The sequence below is a fragment of the Teleopsis dalmanni genome, chromosome 2 (assembly GCF_002237135.1).
Source record: "Teleopsis dalmanni isolate 2A chromosome 2, ASM223713v2, whole genome shotgun sequence".
NCBI lineage: Eukaryota > Metazoa > Arthropoda > Insecta > Diptera > Diopsidae > Teleopsis > Teleopsis dalmanni.
Genome location: NC_051847.1, coordinates 47,184,603 through 47,204,595, shown reverse-complemented (window position 1 = coordinate 47,204,595; position 19,993 = coordinate 47,184,603). Strand labels below are relative to the sequence as shown.

Here is a 19,993-nt window from a genome sequence, read left to right as displayed (position 1 = left end):
AATGCGGTGATATTACTTATTAAATTCATACAAATTAATTCTAGAAATTACGGTAGCTTCAGTGGTGTATAAGAAGGGGTTCAGTTTTGGAACTCAACCTCAATCTGAAATATTTTGAACCATTTTTGGTAAGATATAATTGATGTTTTAAAATTAAGCTATAGGGTTCCACTTAGGCCTATTGGTCCATGGTGTTACCGTATAAGGGAAAAAAAAACAAAGAAAAACAAGAATTATAAGAATTTTTTTAATTGAATATTACTAGTAATATTATTTATCTATATTGAGCATGTAGATCTTAGCTAAACATTTCCTTGCTGGTTGCAACGCCTCAAAAGGTTCTTTAATGTGAAGCGACTTAAGCGTCTGCATATAACATTGCAAAGTAATGCCGGAATAGTGCTATTTAGGTGTTGACTCAGCCTGTCAACCTATCTTTTTAATTCTATAAACAATTGCTTGTCTATTTTCTAAATGACCCCAAAAGCGATTCGGTTTTTATCTCCTCAATCGTACGGAAACTACTTCGCCAGAGCGGTCACTTGGAATTAGGAAACAGCCAAATATCATACGGTGCTAAATGAGATGGACACGAAGATTGTGAACGATATGAGCTGAGTTTTCACTGAAACGGTCTCAAACAGCCAATGAAGTGTGATATGATCAATCAGTGTGGTGCGAATACCAAACATTATCTTTTCATTATTGTGACCTCTTTTTGCGAATAATTCTACGTAAACTTTGAAGTATATTGAAACAATATTTCTTGTTAACAATTTGGCCCAGTGGTATGAATTCAAGATAACCACAACGATAAACCCATTGACATGATCAGTATTCGCAGTATTCGCTTTACTAGTTAGTCATATCTGGGTTATATGCGTAGATCCTAGTTTTATATCCAATTGTCATGCCATTCAGTATAGTTATAGTTAGAAAACATTATTTGACAGACTCCAATGCCACGCTATTTTTACAAAAAATTTAATGTTTTTGACAACAAACAAGGTTTCATTATGTGCAGATTTAAATAAAGTGTCAAAATTCTAAAATACAAATATGTATTTATGTACTTTTAATATATCTTCACAAAATACATTAGGTTACCTATAAAAGACGTGTTCTGATGGTAATACCAACACTTACCCTCGGAACAACTATTGCCTGTTGTAATGCTTCTATTATTTAATAAAATTATAAAATTTTGTTGTTGTAATTTAATACTATTCGTAATACCTCTCTATTGAAAGCAATATATTTATATTAAGAATTTAGTTTCTTCCGCCATAACGCACTTTAATATTCAAATAATTCTATATAACATAGTAATAATAAAAATAAAATAGAAACTATTCTATATAGCAATAATTGTCTATCAATTGTCACTATTGTCACTATCGAAATAAAAATGAAACCAATACTATATAAAGTATCTGTATTGAATTTTTGCATAAAAAATGTCAATATACGAGGGCGGTTTGATAAGTCAGTGACTTTTTGAATAAAACAATTTATTTTTCGGCAAATAAACATTTTATTTTTCTACATAATCACCTTTTAGCTCGATACATTTAGTCCAGCGTCTTTCTAATTTTCTTATTCCCTCCAAATAATAGGTTTTCTCAAAGCTCTTAAAATACGCGTTTGTTTCGGTAATGACTTCTTCATTCGACTTCATTCGAGTCGCAGGGGACTAAATCTGGAGAATATGCTGGATGGGGTAGCAGTTCGTATCCCAATTCGTGGATTTTGGCCAATAAAGCTTAATCAGCACACGAAATTCACTTTTTTCCATTTTCGTAAAAGTTCACGAGGTTGTCTGCTTTGAACGGCTATCAAACACCAACTGAACGACGTAGCTTGCTCAAAATTAAAAAGTTGACCACTGGTAGATAACAGTTAACGGCAGCACTGTTGCATTTGGAGTAACTGCGCGGAAAATTCAAAAAGTCACTGACTTATCAAACCGCCTTCGTATGTATAATTAATTAATAATTGAATTTTAAATGATTTCGATGCAATTAAAATCTTTCCAAAATCATTCTAACTATTCTAAAAATACACTCACTGCTTACTAAATTATTTGCGAATCCATTTTAAATGAGGATTATTTTATTTATAAAATGGTTTTTAGTAAAGCGGATATAAACAAATAGAGGTACATTTCTGTGTACTAATTTAGAAAAGCTGTACAAATAAGATAATTTTTTCAAAATCCCAAATCAAATGTCAAAGCTTTTCAATTTAATAAATAACGATTAAAAAAGAAATTCATTAAAAAATATTTAAAATGGTAAAGTATTTGATATTTAAGCTGTGTAATTTGTATCCGAGCTCTGAAGTATTCGATTTCCTTACACTACCTAAATGCGGTTACTACGATTAGCATTCGACATTCGCAGATTACCAACCTTTACGGCGACTGCAGTGAGAAGTTGAAAAAACATATGATAAAGTACCCATGCATCCTTCAGAAATAAATACTCATGAAAAAAAGTGAAAAAGGATGTGGCATTGTGGCTATGTGGCTATGTGGTTATGTGGAAACGGAAGCATTGCAAGTTATAAATGATGCGCTGCCACTGTTGCCCTTAGCATCAGGGATAAGCGTAAAGTGCTCCGGTTGTTCCTGTCAGAGCTGGTGTTATTTTTAAAAGCTTTTTGTATATTTTTCACACATTCTGCCATAAAATTGCATAAAAGGTACGCATAATCCCTTTACTGAGTGGCATCAAAAATAAAAAATTTTAATAAAATACATTTAATGTTGCAAGAGCAGCATTTTTTACAGTGCCGTCTGTTGATGGTAAATAAAGAAAATTATTCAGTTAAAAGGCTTTTTATGAAAAAAGTAGTTTTATTTTTAATTGTTAATAAAATTATCCTTAAAGCTTTTTTCATGTTGCAAATACGGTACAACGGATACTTCGCTGTTATGTAGCTTTCCCGCAATCAGCATGAAAGTACGTGGTATATACGAATACACACTATCATTTGTCTGTCCTTATAGAGGTTCCAATACAAACTGAAATTGGTCAGTTGTATGCCATCAACAGTAAAGTTCCCATAAATTATTTAACTCTGATACACTGAGTGAATTTTAAAAGGATATATATAGTTATCATCTTTGCAATTCGAGTACTATTCGACTGCAGGAACACACTCCTGCACTGTCACCTAAAACAAGAACACTTATTGGTTACAAGAACAGTTATTTTTATTACACCGGCAATCCTGCATAAACTTTATGCAAATACATTTTACGTGGTATCTCCCACTTTCGCATAAAAGGTGTTTATGTTATATGCAAAACTGTATGGAACAGCTTACAACACTACGCTAGTGTTGGTTCCTGAATCACTCTGGGATTAGGAGTTTTGCATCGAGTCTGGAGAAAATGCAAATTCCACTTACTTTATCCTTTTTATTTAGAAACAAAAATGTATAAATATAAATTGGAATTATGGTATTCATACGCTTATAAAAAATATTGATAAGTTTTATGACGTCAATATTACAATATTCTCATCCAAATGGTATATTTACGTCTTTTCTTTAAAGAAAATTTAAATTACTTTTAATAGACACATGCAATTGATGTTCTATAAAATGTTAAAAATTTATAAATAAATATTAAAACAGATAAATATCAAGTATGAGGGAAAGAAAAATTTTTTATTATATGAAGTTGCTACTGTGCTAAGGATTCGAATAAAGTGCAAAACTATAAGTTCATAGAATCAAAGAAAGAAAAAATAAATTTATCCTAGTCAAACCGCGTGGATGGAAGAGCAAAAAAAAGCTATGGAATAGGGTCGATTGTCTGTCAGAAGCATAGAAAAGTAATTAGGTATAGGCTATGTGACTGAACCACAAAAACTGCAGTAGTAACAAAGAACGATGAAAGGAGCAGTTTACTCCTTAGTAAAGTAAAGTAAGAGGCATTACTGAGAACAAATCACAAAGAATAATGCTAGCGCATTTATAGTCAGAAGGATTTAGTAGCGGTATTATGTACCACTGGGCAGGTCAAAGTAAGTAACGTATATAGAAATAATCTTTACTATAAACCAGAAAAGTGGTAAATTCTTTAGCATAAGATACGAGGGCGGTTTGATAAGTCAGTGACTTTTTGAATTTTCCGCGCAGTTACTCCAAATGCGACAGTGCTGCCCTCAGCTGTAATCCATCAGGGGTCAACTTTTAATTTTGAGCAAGCTACGACGTTCAGTTGGTGTTTGATAGCCGTTCAAAGCAGACAACCTTGTGAATTTTTACGAAAATGGAAAAAAGTGAATTTCGTGTCCTGCTTAAGCTTTATTGGCCAAAATCCACGAATTGGGATACGAACTGCTATCCCATCCAGCATATTCTCTAGATTTAGCTCCCTGCGTCTATTTTCTGTTTCCAAACCTAAAGAAATGGCTGGGCGGTAAGAGATTTGAGAGATTTGTATGAAGAAGTCATTACCGAAACAAACGCGTATTTTGAGAGCTTTGAGAAAACCTGTTATTTGGAGGGAATAAGAAAATTAGAAAGACGCTGGACTAAATATATCGAGCTAAAAGGTGATTATGTAGAAAAATAAAATGTTTATTTGCCGTAAAAAATTTGTTTTATTCAAAAAGTCCCTGACTTATCAAACCGTTGTACTCAAACAGTTGGATCGTTAAGTTGGTGGCGAAGTAAGTTGGTTATAGCCTAAAACAAACTTGCTTAATGCTAGCCAAACAAATTTAAATGTCAGAAAAGAACAAGTAAAATAAAAGTGGAGCTAAGAAGAAACCATGAGGAACGCTAGCAATGATAAAGAAATTACGACAGGAGGAGGAAACAATTTAAACTTAAGATATCCTCACAAATAGAATAAGGATTGCAACATTCTACTTAATGGGGTCACAGAACCAACAGATCTTGTAAACTAAACCCTTAAGCCAAACGATTTCGAACGCCATTATCAAAACTTACTGTCGCGGATTAAACGTATTGGAAGCTAACTCAAATATATGATTTAAAATATCGTTTTTTTTTTAAGAAGTAATATTTTGAGGAAGATAAAAATTTTCTTTTTCTTATTCATAAGTTCTCTGAAGACACAAAATTCGTAACTATTAAAATAAAAAATTTTTGCTAACCCATTAAAAATTCAATTTTTGGTAGAGACCCCCAGATGTCTACTAGGAAAAATGATTGAGCGATTTACGATTTCAAAAAATTGGAACCACATTTCAGCGGTATATAAGACACTACGAATTCGTTTCTATTGAAATTTATTTTTACTTTTATATGATGCTAATGCTGTAGTCCTGTAAGGCTTAAGCATAGATTATATTTTATGCTCCATCAAAATGACTATAATCAGATTGATGTGTCCGCTTTCAACTATATAATATATGAATCAAAACATTCCAATTTTGTTATCGAGTCTTCTCACCACCGGACGCATTCTAGTGTTACTTCGGGAAGAGTTTTTGACCGTCAGTGCTATGTCTTTCTTACATAACATGTGTTTAGGTCTCCATGCCATTTGTCTTTGTTGTTTTAAACTTGTTCTCAAATAATTATTTCAGAAAACTTATAAGTATAAGAAATAATTTTAAAGAACCATAAAGTAGGGTCGTGTAATATTGTTTACACTTTAAAGATAACAGAAAGCCGTGTCTTTATGATTTTACACAAAAATTTAAGTTTGAGTAAGCTGCACACAAATGCAACAAATCAAAATTCTATGAAAACTATGTTCAAATTAAATTAATAACGCTTTGAACTGTTTACTTACATACTGTATTTTCCAGATCTGAACTTTGGTGACGCACTAGAATTATCAATGAAGCCACTTAGGTTAGGCTAGGTTAAATTGGCGATTTAAAGAGATCCACTTAAGTCTATTGGTCCATTGTGCTGTCGTAAAATGAAAAATCCTAGGCTTTAAAACCACCTTTGGCGAACTTACTTTGCACAGACTAAATAAATTTCTTGATATTCAATTCAATTTAAAATTCTTTTGAAGTCACTGCAACACAGAAGTTTCATCACTCCTTCAAACAGAAGACCCCGTACGATGGCTCAAGAGAACCAAACCGTCTGATTTAACTAATTCAATTTGATATTTATCATCATACTAATATATTACAGATAAGCATTAATATCGACTATTTTAAGTTCCCAATGTAAAAATATTGCTAATTAGCTTTACACTTAACTAAGAGCAATCGAATAAAATAAAAAATATTACAAATAAAAAAATTTTAGATATTGAATGTAAAAATGATACTTTATTAAAATATAAATAAATTTCTATTGTTTACCATTTTAATTCCATGAGAAATAGGCATGCGCCAACAGAAGATACGCACTAGCGACAAGTAGTCCTATAACAGTTACGGGAAATCCAACAACAAAGAAATTATAAAATGTGAAAGTATAACCTCTTTTCTCTGCCATTCCAGCTACGATTACATTAGGATAAGCTGCAATTAAAGAACCGTTACTTCCCAAAATACAACCCAGCGCCATGGCCCATATCAGTGGTTTAACATCTACATCAATGCTCATATTATCGGATATATTTATAACAAGTTTAATCATTACCGTAGACACAGGCTTGTTATTTAGTATAGCCGATCCTAGCCCAGAAACCCATAGCAAAATAAGTATGCTTACCCATAACCTGTGTTCCTCATCTAAATTCATAATGGTTTGTTGAGTTCGAATTTGTAAAAAATCGAATAGACCCATCATAGAAAGCGCACGAGTAAAGACGAAAAACGCTGCAAAAAATATAATTGTTGTCCACTCAATTCGATGTAAAATACTTTCAAGATCTTCTCTATCGATTAAAATGAGTATTAATATAGCTCCTAGCATTGTTGTCCAACCCACGGTTAAATAAAAATTTTGAGCAAATCTGCTGAGTGACAATGCCATGACAAAGAAGAGCACGCAGCAACATTGAGCTAACAGCACGTTATTGTGGATACGATATTTTGTCTGATATGACTCTAAAATTTCTTCATAGTTTTTTGGTGGCTGCGGCATTTTTCCGAGCCTTCGAAGTTGATGACGCAATGTGTGTACCTTATTTATAACAACAGATTTCATAGCAGATTCATCCTTAGAATATTCACTTATACCCTTAGCAGTATGTTTCATTAGCTTTATTACACGTCTTAAGCGTTCAACTTCTGCATTCTCTTTAAATTGCATTTTGGCAGAGTTAATAAACATTATTCGTAAGTACATATAGCTTACTGCCATTGCCAGTAATATTCCTACTAGAAGATGAGCTATAAAAGTTAATTCAGTAATACCCATTTCTTCAAAGAACTCCTTTTCAGATTTGAAACCACCTGAATTGACACCATAAGGCATAATAGCTCCTGACAAATTCGTTACTATAATAACACACTTCAAAAATGGTAACGGATTCAACTGCATTAATTCCGTAAGGCGTAAAACGATTGGACAGATAAGCATTACTGTAGTTACGCTATCCCAACATAAGTTCGAAAAAAGCAGAAGCAGGCAGGTGCAGTTTATAAGTGGCCAAATATGTCCATTCGATAACTTATAAGCCCACAAAGCCAAATAGTCATGTATGCCAGTTTCTGCAAATATTCCGACAATTATGCCCATGCTAAAGATCAACATCATAGTTTCCACGTCAATCCACTCCATAATAAATTCCAGACTTGGACGTTTGTGAAAGTAGGCTAGCACACCAATAGCCATTGTACTAGATATCATTGCAGTCAAAGTACGATTTAGAGGTTGAGTAAACAACAAAATAGTTGTAAATAATAGTATCCCACCTGCGCACATGACCCCCACATTAACACCAACTGCATTGGACTGGTACTGCAGCGACAATGGAAGTGGTAATTTCAATTTTGTTTCGAATCTAATCAGCAGCTGTCCCTTCTTACCATGGATTTCAGAGTGCAAAGCAAATACATGCATACGTTTTTGTACAGGCGCTGACTCTATCAGCTCTGCTTTAACAATTTCCAAATACCATTCGTCTGAAACACTTACTATTTCAGACTCATCATTCAAATACATTACACCAATAGTAAGTATATGTTCAGTATCTTCCAAATCTTCTTCTCTTTCTTTTGAATGTTTCTGAAATGGTCCACGTACAACAACTTCAACGGCATCATCGCCACTCCCTTTCGGCATGTAAAAATCTCTTGTGCTATTTTCTGGCACATAAATGACTGCATTTGAAAGAACCACATCAGGTTGTTTCCACAATAGTGCAGTAAATAACACCCAATACAAAACAAGGAGACATATTTTCAGCCAACGTAGTATTTTGCGTAATTTTCTTTTGTAAGGTTTATCCGAGGTACGCACATCTTCTTCGACATCTTCGTCAGCATCAATATCTTCAATAGCTGACTCTGTTGAACCTCTTTCTAATCCAGCGCCACCTTCAGATCTTATACTTTCAGTTGTAAATCGCAATGAATTTTTTAAAGCTTCAATGGAGAAATCGACAAATTCATTCTCTTCAGGATGCGTTTCTTCCATGGATATCTTTCTTTAGCAAAATCAAATATTTGCATAACAGAATTTATGCAAAAAGTATAAATTATACAAGAAACTTTCATTTAACTTTCATTTAACAAACTTTTCATAAATTTAATTAAAAACTTAAAAATTATTTTGAATTATTTAATTTGACATTAAAATCGTTTTATACCATTTTCATGATTATAAATTAAGATAATATCGATTTATAACAATGTTTACAGCACAGTGAAAGAGACACCTTATACAATATTAGCTGTAAATTGTTGTAATCAAAAGACAAGATGAATCAATTTGTCGATATCCGCCTCACCTACTGATGATAACCTAACTAAAATCTCTCTGCTAACATACAAAACTGCGAAAACTTCTATGAAGTAGGATATTAGATACCTTGGACTCATAATGAACCCAAAACTTAACTGTAAACTTGATATTAAGGATTGACTAAGAAAATGTGTAATTCGTAACTCTTCACTCTGCTATTCTAAATAACTGGAATGGTTGTAACAGTGTTAAGCACCTTATAACGAGAATTGTGTCTAGAAGTGAGTGGGTTGCACTAATGCCACTAGGAAGAGGAAAGCTAAATTTTAATTTGAAGGCCAGTAAAAAAAAGAATCAGCTTTAAGGTTTTCATAAAGGTCATAATACTAGAAATATATACCTGTCTTCCTAAACTCTGTAGTGTTTATTAAGTAGAGAGTCAGAATTACTTGCTGTCTACTGGAGTAAAGATGGTTTAAAAGGAACAATAATATATATAGGTATACGCGGATATTCAGGTTATCATTATATCAGTAAATTCGGTAGTATTAAATTCAAAGGTTGCTCATGATTACTAAACATATCAGCACCATTTATGGGTATGGCTTATAAGATACGCAGGACATAACAAAACTGTGGTAAAATGTAGCGCCGAATGCGAATTTTCCCTCGGCATAAATAGAAGCCATAGATAGATAAATAGAATCCTATTTATAAATTATTTTTGCAGAACAGTATCAGTAGTGACAAACGAACTAGCTTTATATCTCAGTTAAGATGCCCAAAACTTGGGAGAAAAAAACTAATAGATGTTCTCAGTCCATGAAGTGAGAGGATATATCTAAGGTTATGACTTCTATAATTGCGATTTGGTCACTGGCTATTTGGTGGACATTCTCTTTGGCTAAAGTTTTTCTTTTATATATATTATAAATGTTATGAAGATAAGGAGCAAATGGAAAATGCTACTACTGCCCAACTCTAGCTAGAAGCAAAATAAAGCTTTTGGGAAATCATATTTTTAGTTACTTCAGAGAAATGTCCAAAACCATGATTAATGTCATGGAGATGAGGATAAGGAAGAAATTGCTATTGCTGACAAGTTATAGCGAAACGCAGGACGAACTTTTTGCATGATTATGTCTTAAGTTTTTTTAGAGAAATGTAAAGCACTATGATTAAAGTCTACTGCTTACTTCTATCGAGAAACCGAATAAAGTTTTTGGTCTATTATGTCTTTAGTTCTTTAAGAGAAATGTCCAACAGCATGATTAATGTCTTGGAGATGATGAAAAAAGAGAAAACAGCTGCAACTACTTAGCTCTAGCGAGATACAAAGTAAACTTTTTGGATAAAAATTTCTTGGATCTCTGTCAGTATCCAGTACTATTAAGGTCAAATACAACTAAGGTCTCATAGAGAAATCACAATAAAACGTATTCTAGTACGATATATGTTCGCATATATATGTTGTATTCATATAATTTTGTCAAAAGATATATAATTTTGATGTCATGTCAAGAACCCAACTAGGTAGTGTTGTTATATATTAGTTTTTAAGTACAACGCGAACAGCTAACACATTCCCCATGTATAAGAATACAAATATTGGGCTTCCATAGTCTTCCTTTGAGATAGAGAACCATAAACTTTTTAAAGCAGAAATTAGTTACTCAATATGTTATAAATATATAATAAAAAAAAAATTAAATTTGATTTCAGCGTCAATTATAACGGCGTCATAATGGCTTTACAGACAGTATAGCCTTAAGAAATTATTTACGAATAACTAAATATAAGAAATAATTTCAAGACCTTTGATGATGCGTGTTAGGCAATACTCGAAATAGTTGTATTCCAGTCAGCTAAAAATATAAATAATTAAAGAAAATAAATATTTATTTTTATTATTGCAATTCAGAACTGTTCCAAACGTTTCGATAAAAAATTATATATGACATTAAATATACTTAAGTCTTATAGTGAAAAATTATCAAAAATTGCTCACCACTTCAAATCAGTTTCAATAACTCCTCGATAAAAAATTTCAGCAACTTATCACAAAATCATCTCAAAGGGCTTGTAAGATTTGTTTAATGAAATACTTCTCGTCTTATTTACTTAATTAATTAATAAATTAATGACAAATAGTATTTATATCGAAACAAGATATTTATCTGTATCTCATTGGAATGTATCTGTATGTATGAGATCTGTTAAAAAAATATTATTATATCGTGAGTTCCACTACTTTATTTATACTTATATGATATTAGCCGTATTTTTTTAAAGCTTAAGCTAAAAGCAATGCAACTGTATTAACATCCTGCCATTTAATTACTCTTGCTTTTAATGGATAAAGTTTGTCAGTAAAAAATTAAATTATTTTTAAATTGCAAACTTTTAATTACAAAATCAACATGAAAACTCACTGAATAATTGCAAAAGTTTACAAAAAATAAAAATCAAAAGTATAAGTTTTAATTATTTGAAAAACATTAAGCATTTTATTGTAATAATAGATTAACGTATGACAAAGTTAACACTGCACGAGGTGACAAAGAAGAAGAGATTATTAGGACTTGAGTTACGGCAAATATGGTTTTGTGGTTTACGTGGCTTAAAATTTCATATAAAATTTATTTATTGAATTTTATTTATTAAAGTTACTCTCTACTATTTGTTAAGGAAAATTTTTTATGGGTGTGTTTAAGTTGAAAGTTTCTATCTCAATTTTTATGGTTAGTTACTGTGGTTGACCAATAACAATTTTTTCATTTCTCATTATTAGCATTTATTTGTCATTTTGAAAGCATCAAAAGCCACAGTGTGAGACTTGAACCCATTAAAATCACCTCTTTGCTGTTAATGGAGAAGATTTCCACAGCAATATAGAAACTTTATTCCAGTAATCAGGGGGAGAGATACGAGAAAGATGCTTAATACCTAGTGAACTAGGTTTATCTAAGTCAAAAAGCATGAGCGTGGCGCAATAGTAGTTTAGAAGTAGGTGGAGGGGACGGGATTGCAGATTGTGCGCGAGCACAAGGAGATTGGGCTAGCGATAGACTTTGTTACCAAGTTCACGATAGTTGCGGTTATGAAGAGGAATCATAGGGGCATCAGAGAAAAATTATGATTTAAAATATTATAAAATTTGTCCCGTTGTTTATTGTAATTGTTATTTTTTTCTTTTGTTATTTTAGGAATAAGAGATGATGTAGCACTGCAACCATCGGAGGCATTGTACCCACTTCTGAGATTGAAGGTTTAGAAACAGCGTCAATAAAAAATAATTTAGAACCTACTTTGTTGAGTTTTATTGCCTCTTCCGTAAGGATATAACTTGTAACTTTTTAAACCTTTCTGAGCTATCTTTCATAATATGAAGATTTTGTTGTTGTTTTTCAATGAAATAGAGCTATGTTTTAAAATATACTGCATTCTTATAGAAATTCTCATAATTTAGGTTAGCGAACTGAATCTATTAGTAACTTTAAATGTATTGGGTAAACCGTTTTCAATGATAGAATCATTTGCCGACAATTCTACAATATGATTAAATATAGACTTACATTTTACCATACATTTCATCATTTTAGTCTCATCGTAGAAATGTACATGCTAACAGTTAGGAAACTGTGTTGTATTTTGTTAAGAAACTAGGTATTTGTACTCTTCTCAGTTAAAATAGTTGTCGATATAAATTTGTTAATTGTGTTACAGGCTGCCCTACTTAGCACTATCTAATTTCAGAGTAATCACTAACCGCATGGGGCGGTACGCAGATCTTAAATTAATCATTAAATAATCACGAAGATTATCAGAAATACTTAGATTAGTCAGTGAGATGGGCGGGTCTCTGCAGAATTCCCCTAGCTATCATAGAGTAAAAGTACACAGATGCACTAACTCGAAAAAGGCTTAACACAAGTATTTATACTTATATCAATTTCGATGCAGATTCGTTTAGAAAGCAATGTTACTAGAATATGATATGATTGACGTATTATATAGTAAAAACGATGTAGAATCAGAATTTTGTAGAAAAAGCAACTACATATAGAAGTAACACTTAATAGTAATGCTTAATTATTTTTCTTAATTTTTTTTATATCATTATTTATAATGTATATATAATTAACTTTCCTACAGACGGCCTAAAGCCATGTCATTTCTTATTTAATTATATTTTTAATTTTTTGTACTCGAAAACTAAAAAGTTTTGGGAACCTTAATTTTTAGTTTTGAAATTCTATAAAAAGAGGAAAGAGAAAATATGTAATATATATATATATATATAAATTTATATTGATATAGATAGATATATAGACAATATATATAATTTATGTATAATTATTTCTTATATTAATTTTACACTTATTTTAAAAACATTATTGAGTTCAAGAATGCATTGATTTCTCATTTCCTGACTCGCAGACAATATATATGTATATACTGAATTGAATATATATATTCATAAAAACAATTAATTTGCACTTAAATTTTAATCAACTGAAGTTATAAAACAATTTAATTTCTCTTACTAAGTAGATAATTACTTAAAATCTATAAATAATGATCACAAATTGTGGAAAATGTGTATTTATATTAAATAAAATACAGCTAATCTGATAAATGTCTGCAAAAAAAAAAATTTAAATACAAAATAATTACTGTAAGCAATTATGACTGTTGATTTTTTCAAAAAAATTTTTTTTAATTTATATTTGGCAATATAAGTTGAACTTAAAAGAATATCTGGGCTCACTGCTCGTATTAATGTTCAAGTAAAAATGCGGTCACAAATATTTTCTTTGAAAAACGTAATAATTTTTTTATGGCTTCTGGGAAAGGTAAAAATTGAAATAAAAAATAAATTATATAAATATATTAAATAAAAATCTAATATCTTTCACAGGCTTTTTCATATATTGAATTCTCAAATGTCGTCTGTACTTCCCTTGATAAGGAGTTCACTGATTTTGACTATTGTTACTTAAAGGCTATAAATCGTTCATATAAATACATTTCCGTAAAGGTAAAGTTATATGTGTTACCAATAACAAATGTGACGGTAAGTTTTGTTATTTTATAATATTATTTCAAGATATAGAACAATATTTTGTTCTTCTTTCCACAAAAATATAGGTAAGGTACGCTTTATTAAAAAAAGCAAATGGTTACAAACCTTTTTTGTACAATAAAACGATTAATGCTTGCAGTTTTCTAAAGAATCGTAAACATCCAGTACATATATTCATGCACGATCTAATCAAAGAACGTTCAAATATGAACCATACTTGCCCGTTCGATGTAAGTTTCGGATTGCCTTAATGCAATCAAAAAATAAAATATTTATATAAATTTTTTTAGCATGACTTAATTATCGATAAACTGGATTCCCAATACTTTAATGATAAGCTTATGCTTCTACCATTTCCGCCTGGAGAATATGCAATATTTACAACATGGAGTGCTTATAATATTCCACGAGCTAATTTTAATGTGTATGTAAGAGTGCCCTAAACAGACACATCCAGTGATCCAGCAAAAAATCTTATAGTGCATATTAAAATATTGTTCTTTCCAATAATAAATACCTCAAAATACGAGTATTTCGGGAACTAAAATAAATTAATTTAATTTGAAACTTCTTAATAATTATGAAGTGAGGCCAAGACTTTCGACAACCGACGAAAGCAGCCTCTATATGGAAGACGTCCTTACAATATCCTTACAGAGATACTCTTAGAGATACTATTGTATATTATAGGAGAAGCTCATTTCACAAAGAATTGGTTCATGAATCAAAATGGTCAATCATCGATTTGGAAAAGATTTAAACTTTTCTGAACACAGCTAAAATGAAAGAAATCCTTCGATAAAAGGATGCAGGGTAGAGTAGGGTAGGATGCAGTTGCTGCTATGAATAGATTACATGAATAGGATTACATTTTATGGGGCTTTTTTAAGTCATAGGTTTATGCTGACAATCCTGTTAATTTTTTTTTTTTTAAATACTCATACATTTATTTATCGTATCTTCTTTTACAATGAGACTAACCATAATTTTAAAATCTAATCACTAATTGTATAATATTATAATTTTTATTTTAACTAAACATTGTATAAAATAAAATAAAATAAAATAAAATAAAATAAAATAAAATAAAATAAAATAAAATAAAATTAAATAAAATTAAATAAAATTAAATAAAATAAAATAAAATAAAATAAAATTAAATTAAATTAAATTAAATTAAATAAAATGAAATAAAATTAATTAACCTTATATCACGAACCTTGTTTAGATCAATGGGTTAAAATTCATTGGAGTGAATGTTAGGTGGTGGCAGATTACTAAACAGAAAGGTGCGGTTTTTACTTCAAGCTATTGAATATTAATTAATGGCTGGATGGTGGATAGAAGTGCGAGATTCCTGGCTAAGAATTTACATATTCTGTCAGCCTTTTATTGTATTTTTTTTTTGTTGTCAAATTCAGCTTTAATTAGAGAAATTTGTAGATCTCGGTGGATACTGTCATTCCTAATATACCATGGCGCACAAGTGATTGTTCTCAAATTTTAATATTTGAAGTAGTAGCATTACCAAATAGCTGGATACCATAAGACCACATTGGTTTTATGGTGCTGTTAGAAAAGAGTATTTTATACTATAAGCACAGGGAAGATTAGTATTAATGATTATTTCTGAACTGAAATTAATTTGATAATAATAACAAAAAATAAGCTAATATAGCTATAACTAAGTTGACGTCCATATATGTCATTTCCAATTAAATTTGCTTGTAATGTTAATTATCTTATCAAATTAAAATCACCTTTGAATTACGTTTGTATCGACTTATATATAATTTTTATATACTAAAAGTGCTGTTTATTATCGCTTTAAGTAGACATACAAGCACTACTTAAAATGCATGCTTCGTTCTTTCAATATTTACAGTAAATTTAGATAAATTCAATTGAATATTCTTATCTGATTGTATTACCGAAAGTACTAGTTGAAAGTTAGGTTGCAAAAACATTAATTAGTATTATGTACGTGTTATAAGCTAATCATAATAATTTTATATAATATAACTAAAAACCCAAATCCAACTATATTTAGATAATATAAAATATTTTTAATTAATAATATTTTAACCTACATCTAACGTATTTATAACAATAGTTAGTTATCATTCTGGTTTAGTTTATATTATTAAATCTTTTGAATAAAATTCATTGGAAATGTAATATACTCATTATCACAATTTGATGCTCTACTTCAAATACATTAAACCACAAATTCTCAAAATTGTGCAGTAAACATAATTGCGTTGTAATGTTGTAGTTAACATCAAATCAGATGAACTTTAATGTCACCAAATGCCATTTCAGAGGAGCTCGAAAGAAGCACACGCAACCTCGTTCTTTAAAGGTTACAAACATGAGGTTTTGTCCTACAATTTTCAGAAAGAAAAAAATACAAAAATAGAAACAAAATATGGAAAAATGTTGCTACGTTATTTCAACAAGCGACATTGTCATTTAACGACTAAAAAACCAGTAAATGTTGTAGCTCTTTCCTAACTTTAAATATTTTGTATCCAATTAAAAGTTTTGAGGTATCACTAAAACAAAACAACACTACTTCCACATAAAACATTTTAGTAGTAATTTGTTGATTACACTTAACTTCAAGCAATTTGAAAAAAAATCCTTGCTTCTAAGTATCCGTTCACCATAAGAGCAGCTTCGTCCTAGCGGATGCTTTCGCTAGAATACAAAATATTTTAGCGTAATTTTGTATTTTTATGAGAAAACCAAAATGTCAAGTCCAAAATCGATACCTTCAAGTTTATGTGTGCTGAAAACTAAGTTGTTTTCGTTACTAGTGGATATTTACTTAAGACATTGACAACAGATATATTTTTAAACGTTTGACTTTTTAAACGCTTAAATATTCTGAAACACAAAAATCTAAATCTAATCTAAATTTAATTTAATCTAATAAATTTCTATACGGTTAATAATAAAATATAACAAAACTATAAAGAAAACAAAAGTTTAAATGAATTGTGTGGTGTTAAACTCACTTCGCAAGCCGTAGTTAGACACTATATATTACCTTATTGAAACATTTCTTACTCCCCTTCCAACTCGTGACAGTAAGTTACAGTACATGGAGCACATAACAATAAACCAAAATTAGCTCAAGCTGAAGTAATAGTTATAGGAATGAACTGCAATGTTTAACCAAATACTAATATCAATATGGTCTTATGGTGTACAAATTTGGGACTGTGCTAATCAATGCAAACTCACAATAAGAGGCGCAGTCTCAAGAATGATAGGCCTAGAACCGTTCTGTGGTCTAGGCAAAGGAACTCTATGTATTTCTAAGAATGGTGCAGAGGAAATAGAAAGAGAACTCTGTTGGGAAAGAATACCAGGACTTTCACAGTTTAAAATGCTGTTAGGGACTTACAACCTAAAACGCTTTAAAGATTGCAAATCACAATCAAAAAAACCTAAAAATTATTACGAGATTATTGACCGATCACTGTAGATTGAATAATCACCTATCGAAATTAGGAATTCAATCCAACTCAGACTACAGATACTGTAGAGAAAAGAGAGACACTGCATACCATGTGCTTGGGGAGTGTCCGGCACTGATGCACAAGCGGAAGAAACACCTAGGAGGGTATTTCATGGATCATAAAGATATACTGTCTTTCATTAAAGAAATCGGACTTGGAGAAACACGCTAACCCGAGTAAGGGTTAGAGCGCAATAGCTCTTTTAGGTCGCAGTGCACAATCCCTTCTTTTAATAATAATAATATTTAATGCAATATCAATATAAATTTATGGCTTCAAAAAAAATCCTACGAAATAGTTCAAACGCCATATGGTATGTTCATCAAATCGTTATTCACCAAGACGCTGATCTCAACAGTTGCAAGGGAAATTCTCAAAAGGACGATTCTCAATAACACACGTCTACTTCAACGACTTCATCGAAAGAAGCCACATAATTTAATTGTCATTTCTCTTACAAATACTACTCTTTAGTTTTCTTGTAACTAGTTGTAGTATTAACAAAGATAGTTATCTACATATTTTCTATAATGCACAAAAACAATTATTAAATAATGTAGTTTATATTATATATACAGATGCTAAAAAAATCTTATTTAGTTTTTCTTTACCCTCAAAGTATGCAATGAATTTAAAATAAATATACTGTTGATTTTCGTAATGCAATCAGAATAAGAATCTTTAATTGAATGTATATATTTTGAATTGTGCTTATATGTATCAATAAAACAATAACAAAGAGCACATTTACAGATTTATGAAGAAAATATCTATACATAATGCTATACAAACGTAACTGTAAATGTATTTTAATTTGATTAATATAACTTAGATATAACTTTTGTAATAGAAGATGGCTGTTGTGAATATCAATTTATTAGATATACCATAATTATGTTAAGTTTTATTTATTAAAAGATTGTTAAAAATAAAAACTTTATAAATAAAGTACCGTCTAATAGAAAAATTTCCACGTATATGGCGTAATTTCGATTTACACTTAAAGAAAGAAAAGGAGAACTAGAGAAATCTGTACTGAAACAATTGATCAGGGCTATCACAATCGATATAATTTATTGAAACTGTCAACAGCAAACGATTACCAAAATCCAAGCAGTATACTTTGTGTTAATCTCTCACCTTACAAAAGTAAGAACTTACTCTTATGATAAATTAAGTTTTATAGGGAAGAGATTAAAACTTTAAAATATGTGCTAGAGGCATGAGAGCTTGACCGGCATTGATGCATAAACACGAGTGAACCTGGGGCTCTCAAATCGAGTGAAGCAATAGAATTCTGTAATATATATTAATTAATACTACAATTTATAAAGGAAGTTGGTCTTGGAGAAGTGCAAGTTGCTCAACAGATCTTTATATTTTAACACATGTATAATATTATATATATATTATATTATTAATATTTAAATTACAGGATAGGCAGAAAATCTCTTTATCGCAATGCAATGTTCCCCAACATAATAATAATATAGTGTGAAAACATAAACACTGCTACAGAGATATGTGTTATATAGTGTACCAGTTGGAGTAACTCAAATAGATTTTTTCCCAGAACCCGAAAAAATCATAAAATTTATAGTTTGGAACGGAAATGTTTGTATTGATAGTGACCTTCGGCTGTGGCTTTTTTCACTTCACAGTTCTTAGGGAAACACACTATAATATGTGGTAGTCATTTTAAAAGTAGCTGAGATTAATTAGTCAAACATTAAAAATCAAACAACAGCTTATGTTGTTGTTATATACTCTGAAACTCAAATTAGTTTAATGATAATAACAATAAATTAGTAAACATAATTATATTTAAGTTGACGTCTATAGATGTCATTTTCAATTAAAGAAGTTTATAATGTAAATTGTCTTATCAAATTAAAATCACCTTCGAGGGACATTTGTATCGACTTAAATATAATTATTTTCTTCATAATACTGTAAAGTGATATTTATTATTGTTTTAATGTTACCTACAAGCGTTATTTAAAATGCATGCCTTGTTTTAGTGTAATTCGCTGCTACAGTTACTTGGAGCACGGAATAAGATAACCCTTTACTGGGTTTCGGGTCACAGAGGAGTTTTGGGAACTGAACAACCTGATGAGCTAGCCAGAATTGCATCAAAAACTGCTTGCATACGCCCTCAACCCTTTTGTGAGCTTAACTGGGTCAGTTTAAAAGAAATTATCAACAAGAGGGAAAACCTTATGCGGCTGGAGTATTAGGAAGAAACTTATTTCATATGGAATTTCTGTCACCAGAACAGATTAAGAGCTCTGCTCTAGATTTAGTTCTGGACTTTGTTCACAAAGCTTTAAAGGGCTTTGGGCAATAAGACACTTCTGGTCGTAGTACCGGCTGTTGGGCGATTTAACTTCAAAACTTTTAATAATAATAATAGTGTTAATTCACAAGTAAAATAAATATATAATAATTGAAATAAACAAACTACACTTAAAATCAACATCTAAAATTTATCTGATGGATTTAGGTCTACATAAAGTTTTCTATATCAATAGAAAGTGTAGCTTTAATAGAAACATTTTAACTTAATTATGCTTAA

General features: G+C 30.6%; 2 protein-coding genes across 2 annotated transcripts; one reads left to right on the top strand and one right to left on the bottom strand.

Annotated features, from left to right (window-relative positions):
* Positions 1–6,429: 6,429 nt before the first annotated feature.
* LOC119684002 (P protein-like) lies at positions 6,430–8,619 on the bottom strand. Its single transcript, XM_038097932.1, has 2 exons — positions 6,592–8,619; positions 6,430–6,539 (listed from the first exon to the last, which is right to left on the bottom strand). The coding sequence occupies exons 1-2, from the start codon at positions 8,533–8,535 to the stop codon at positions 6,525–6,527; spliced, it is 1,959 nt and encodes a 652-aa protein (XP_037953860.1). The 5' UTR covers positions 8,536–8,619; the 3' UTR covers positions 6,430–6,524.
* Positions 8,620–13,598: 4,979 nt separating this feature from the next.
* On the top strand, positions 13,599–14,331 carry LOC119674472. Its single transcript, XM_038085611.1, has 4 exons — positions 13,599–13,628; positions 13,724–13,879; positions 13,954–14,118; positions 14,179–14,331. The coding sequence occupies exons 1-4, from the start codon at positions 13,599–13,601 to the stop codon at positions 14,329–14,331; spliced, it is 504 nt and encodes a 167-aa protein (XP_037941539.1).
* The last annotated feature ends 5,662 nt before the right edge of the window (positions 14,332–19,993 follow it).

What these genes read in the sequence shown, in the direction of transcription:
- LOC119684002 (XM_038097932.1), bottom strand. Translation starts at nt 8,535, where the DNA reads ATGGAAGAAACGCATCCTGAAGAGAATGAATTTGTCGATTTCTCCATT.
- LOC119674472 (XM_038085611.1), top strand. Translation starts at nt 13,599, where the DNA reads ATGCGGTCACAAATATTTTCTTTGAAAAAC. An exon ending in TACCAATAACAAATGTGACG is followed by an intron (nt 13,880 to 13,953) that starts GTAAGTTTTGTT and finishes ACAAAAATATAG; the next exon opens with GTAAGGTACGCTTTATTAAA. An exon ending in ACCATACTTGCCCGTTCGAT is followed by an intron (nt 14,119 to 14,178) that starts GTAAGTTTCGGA and finishes AAATTTTTTTAG; the next exon opens with CATGACTTAATTATCGATAA.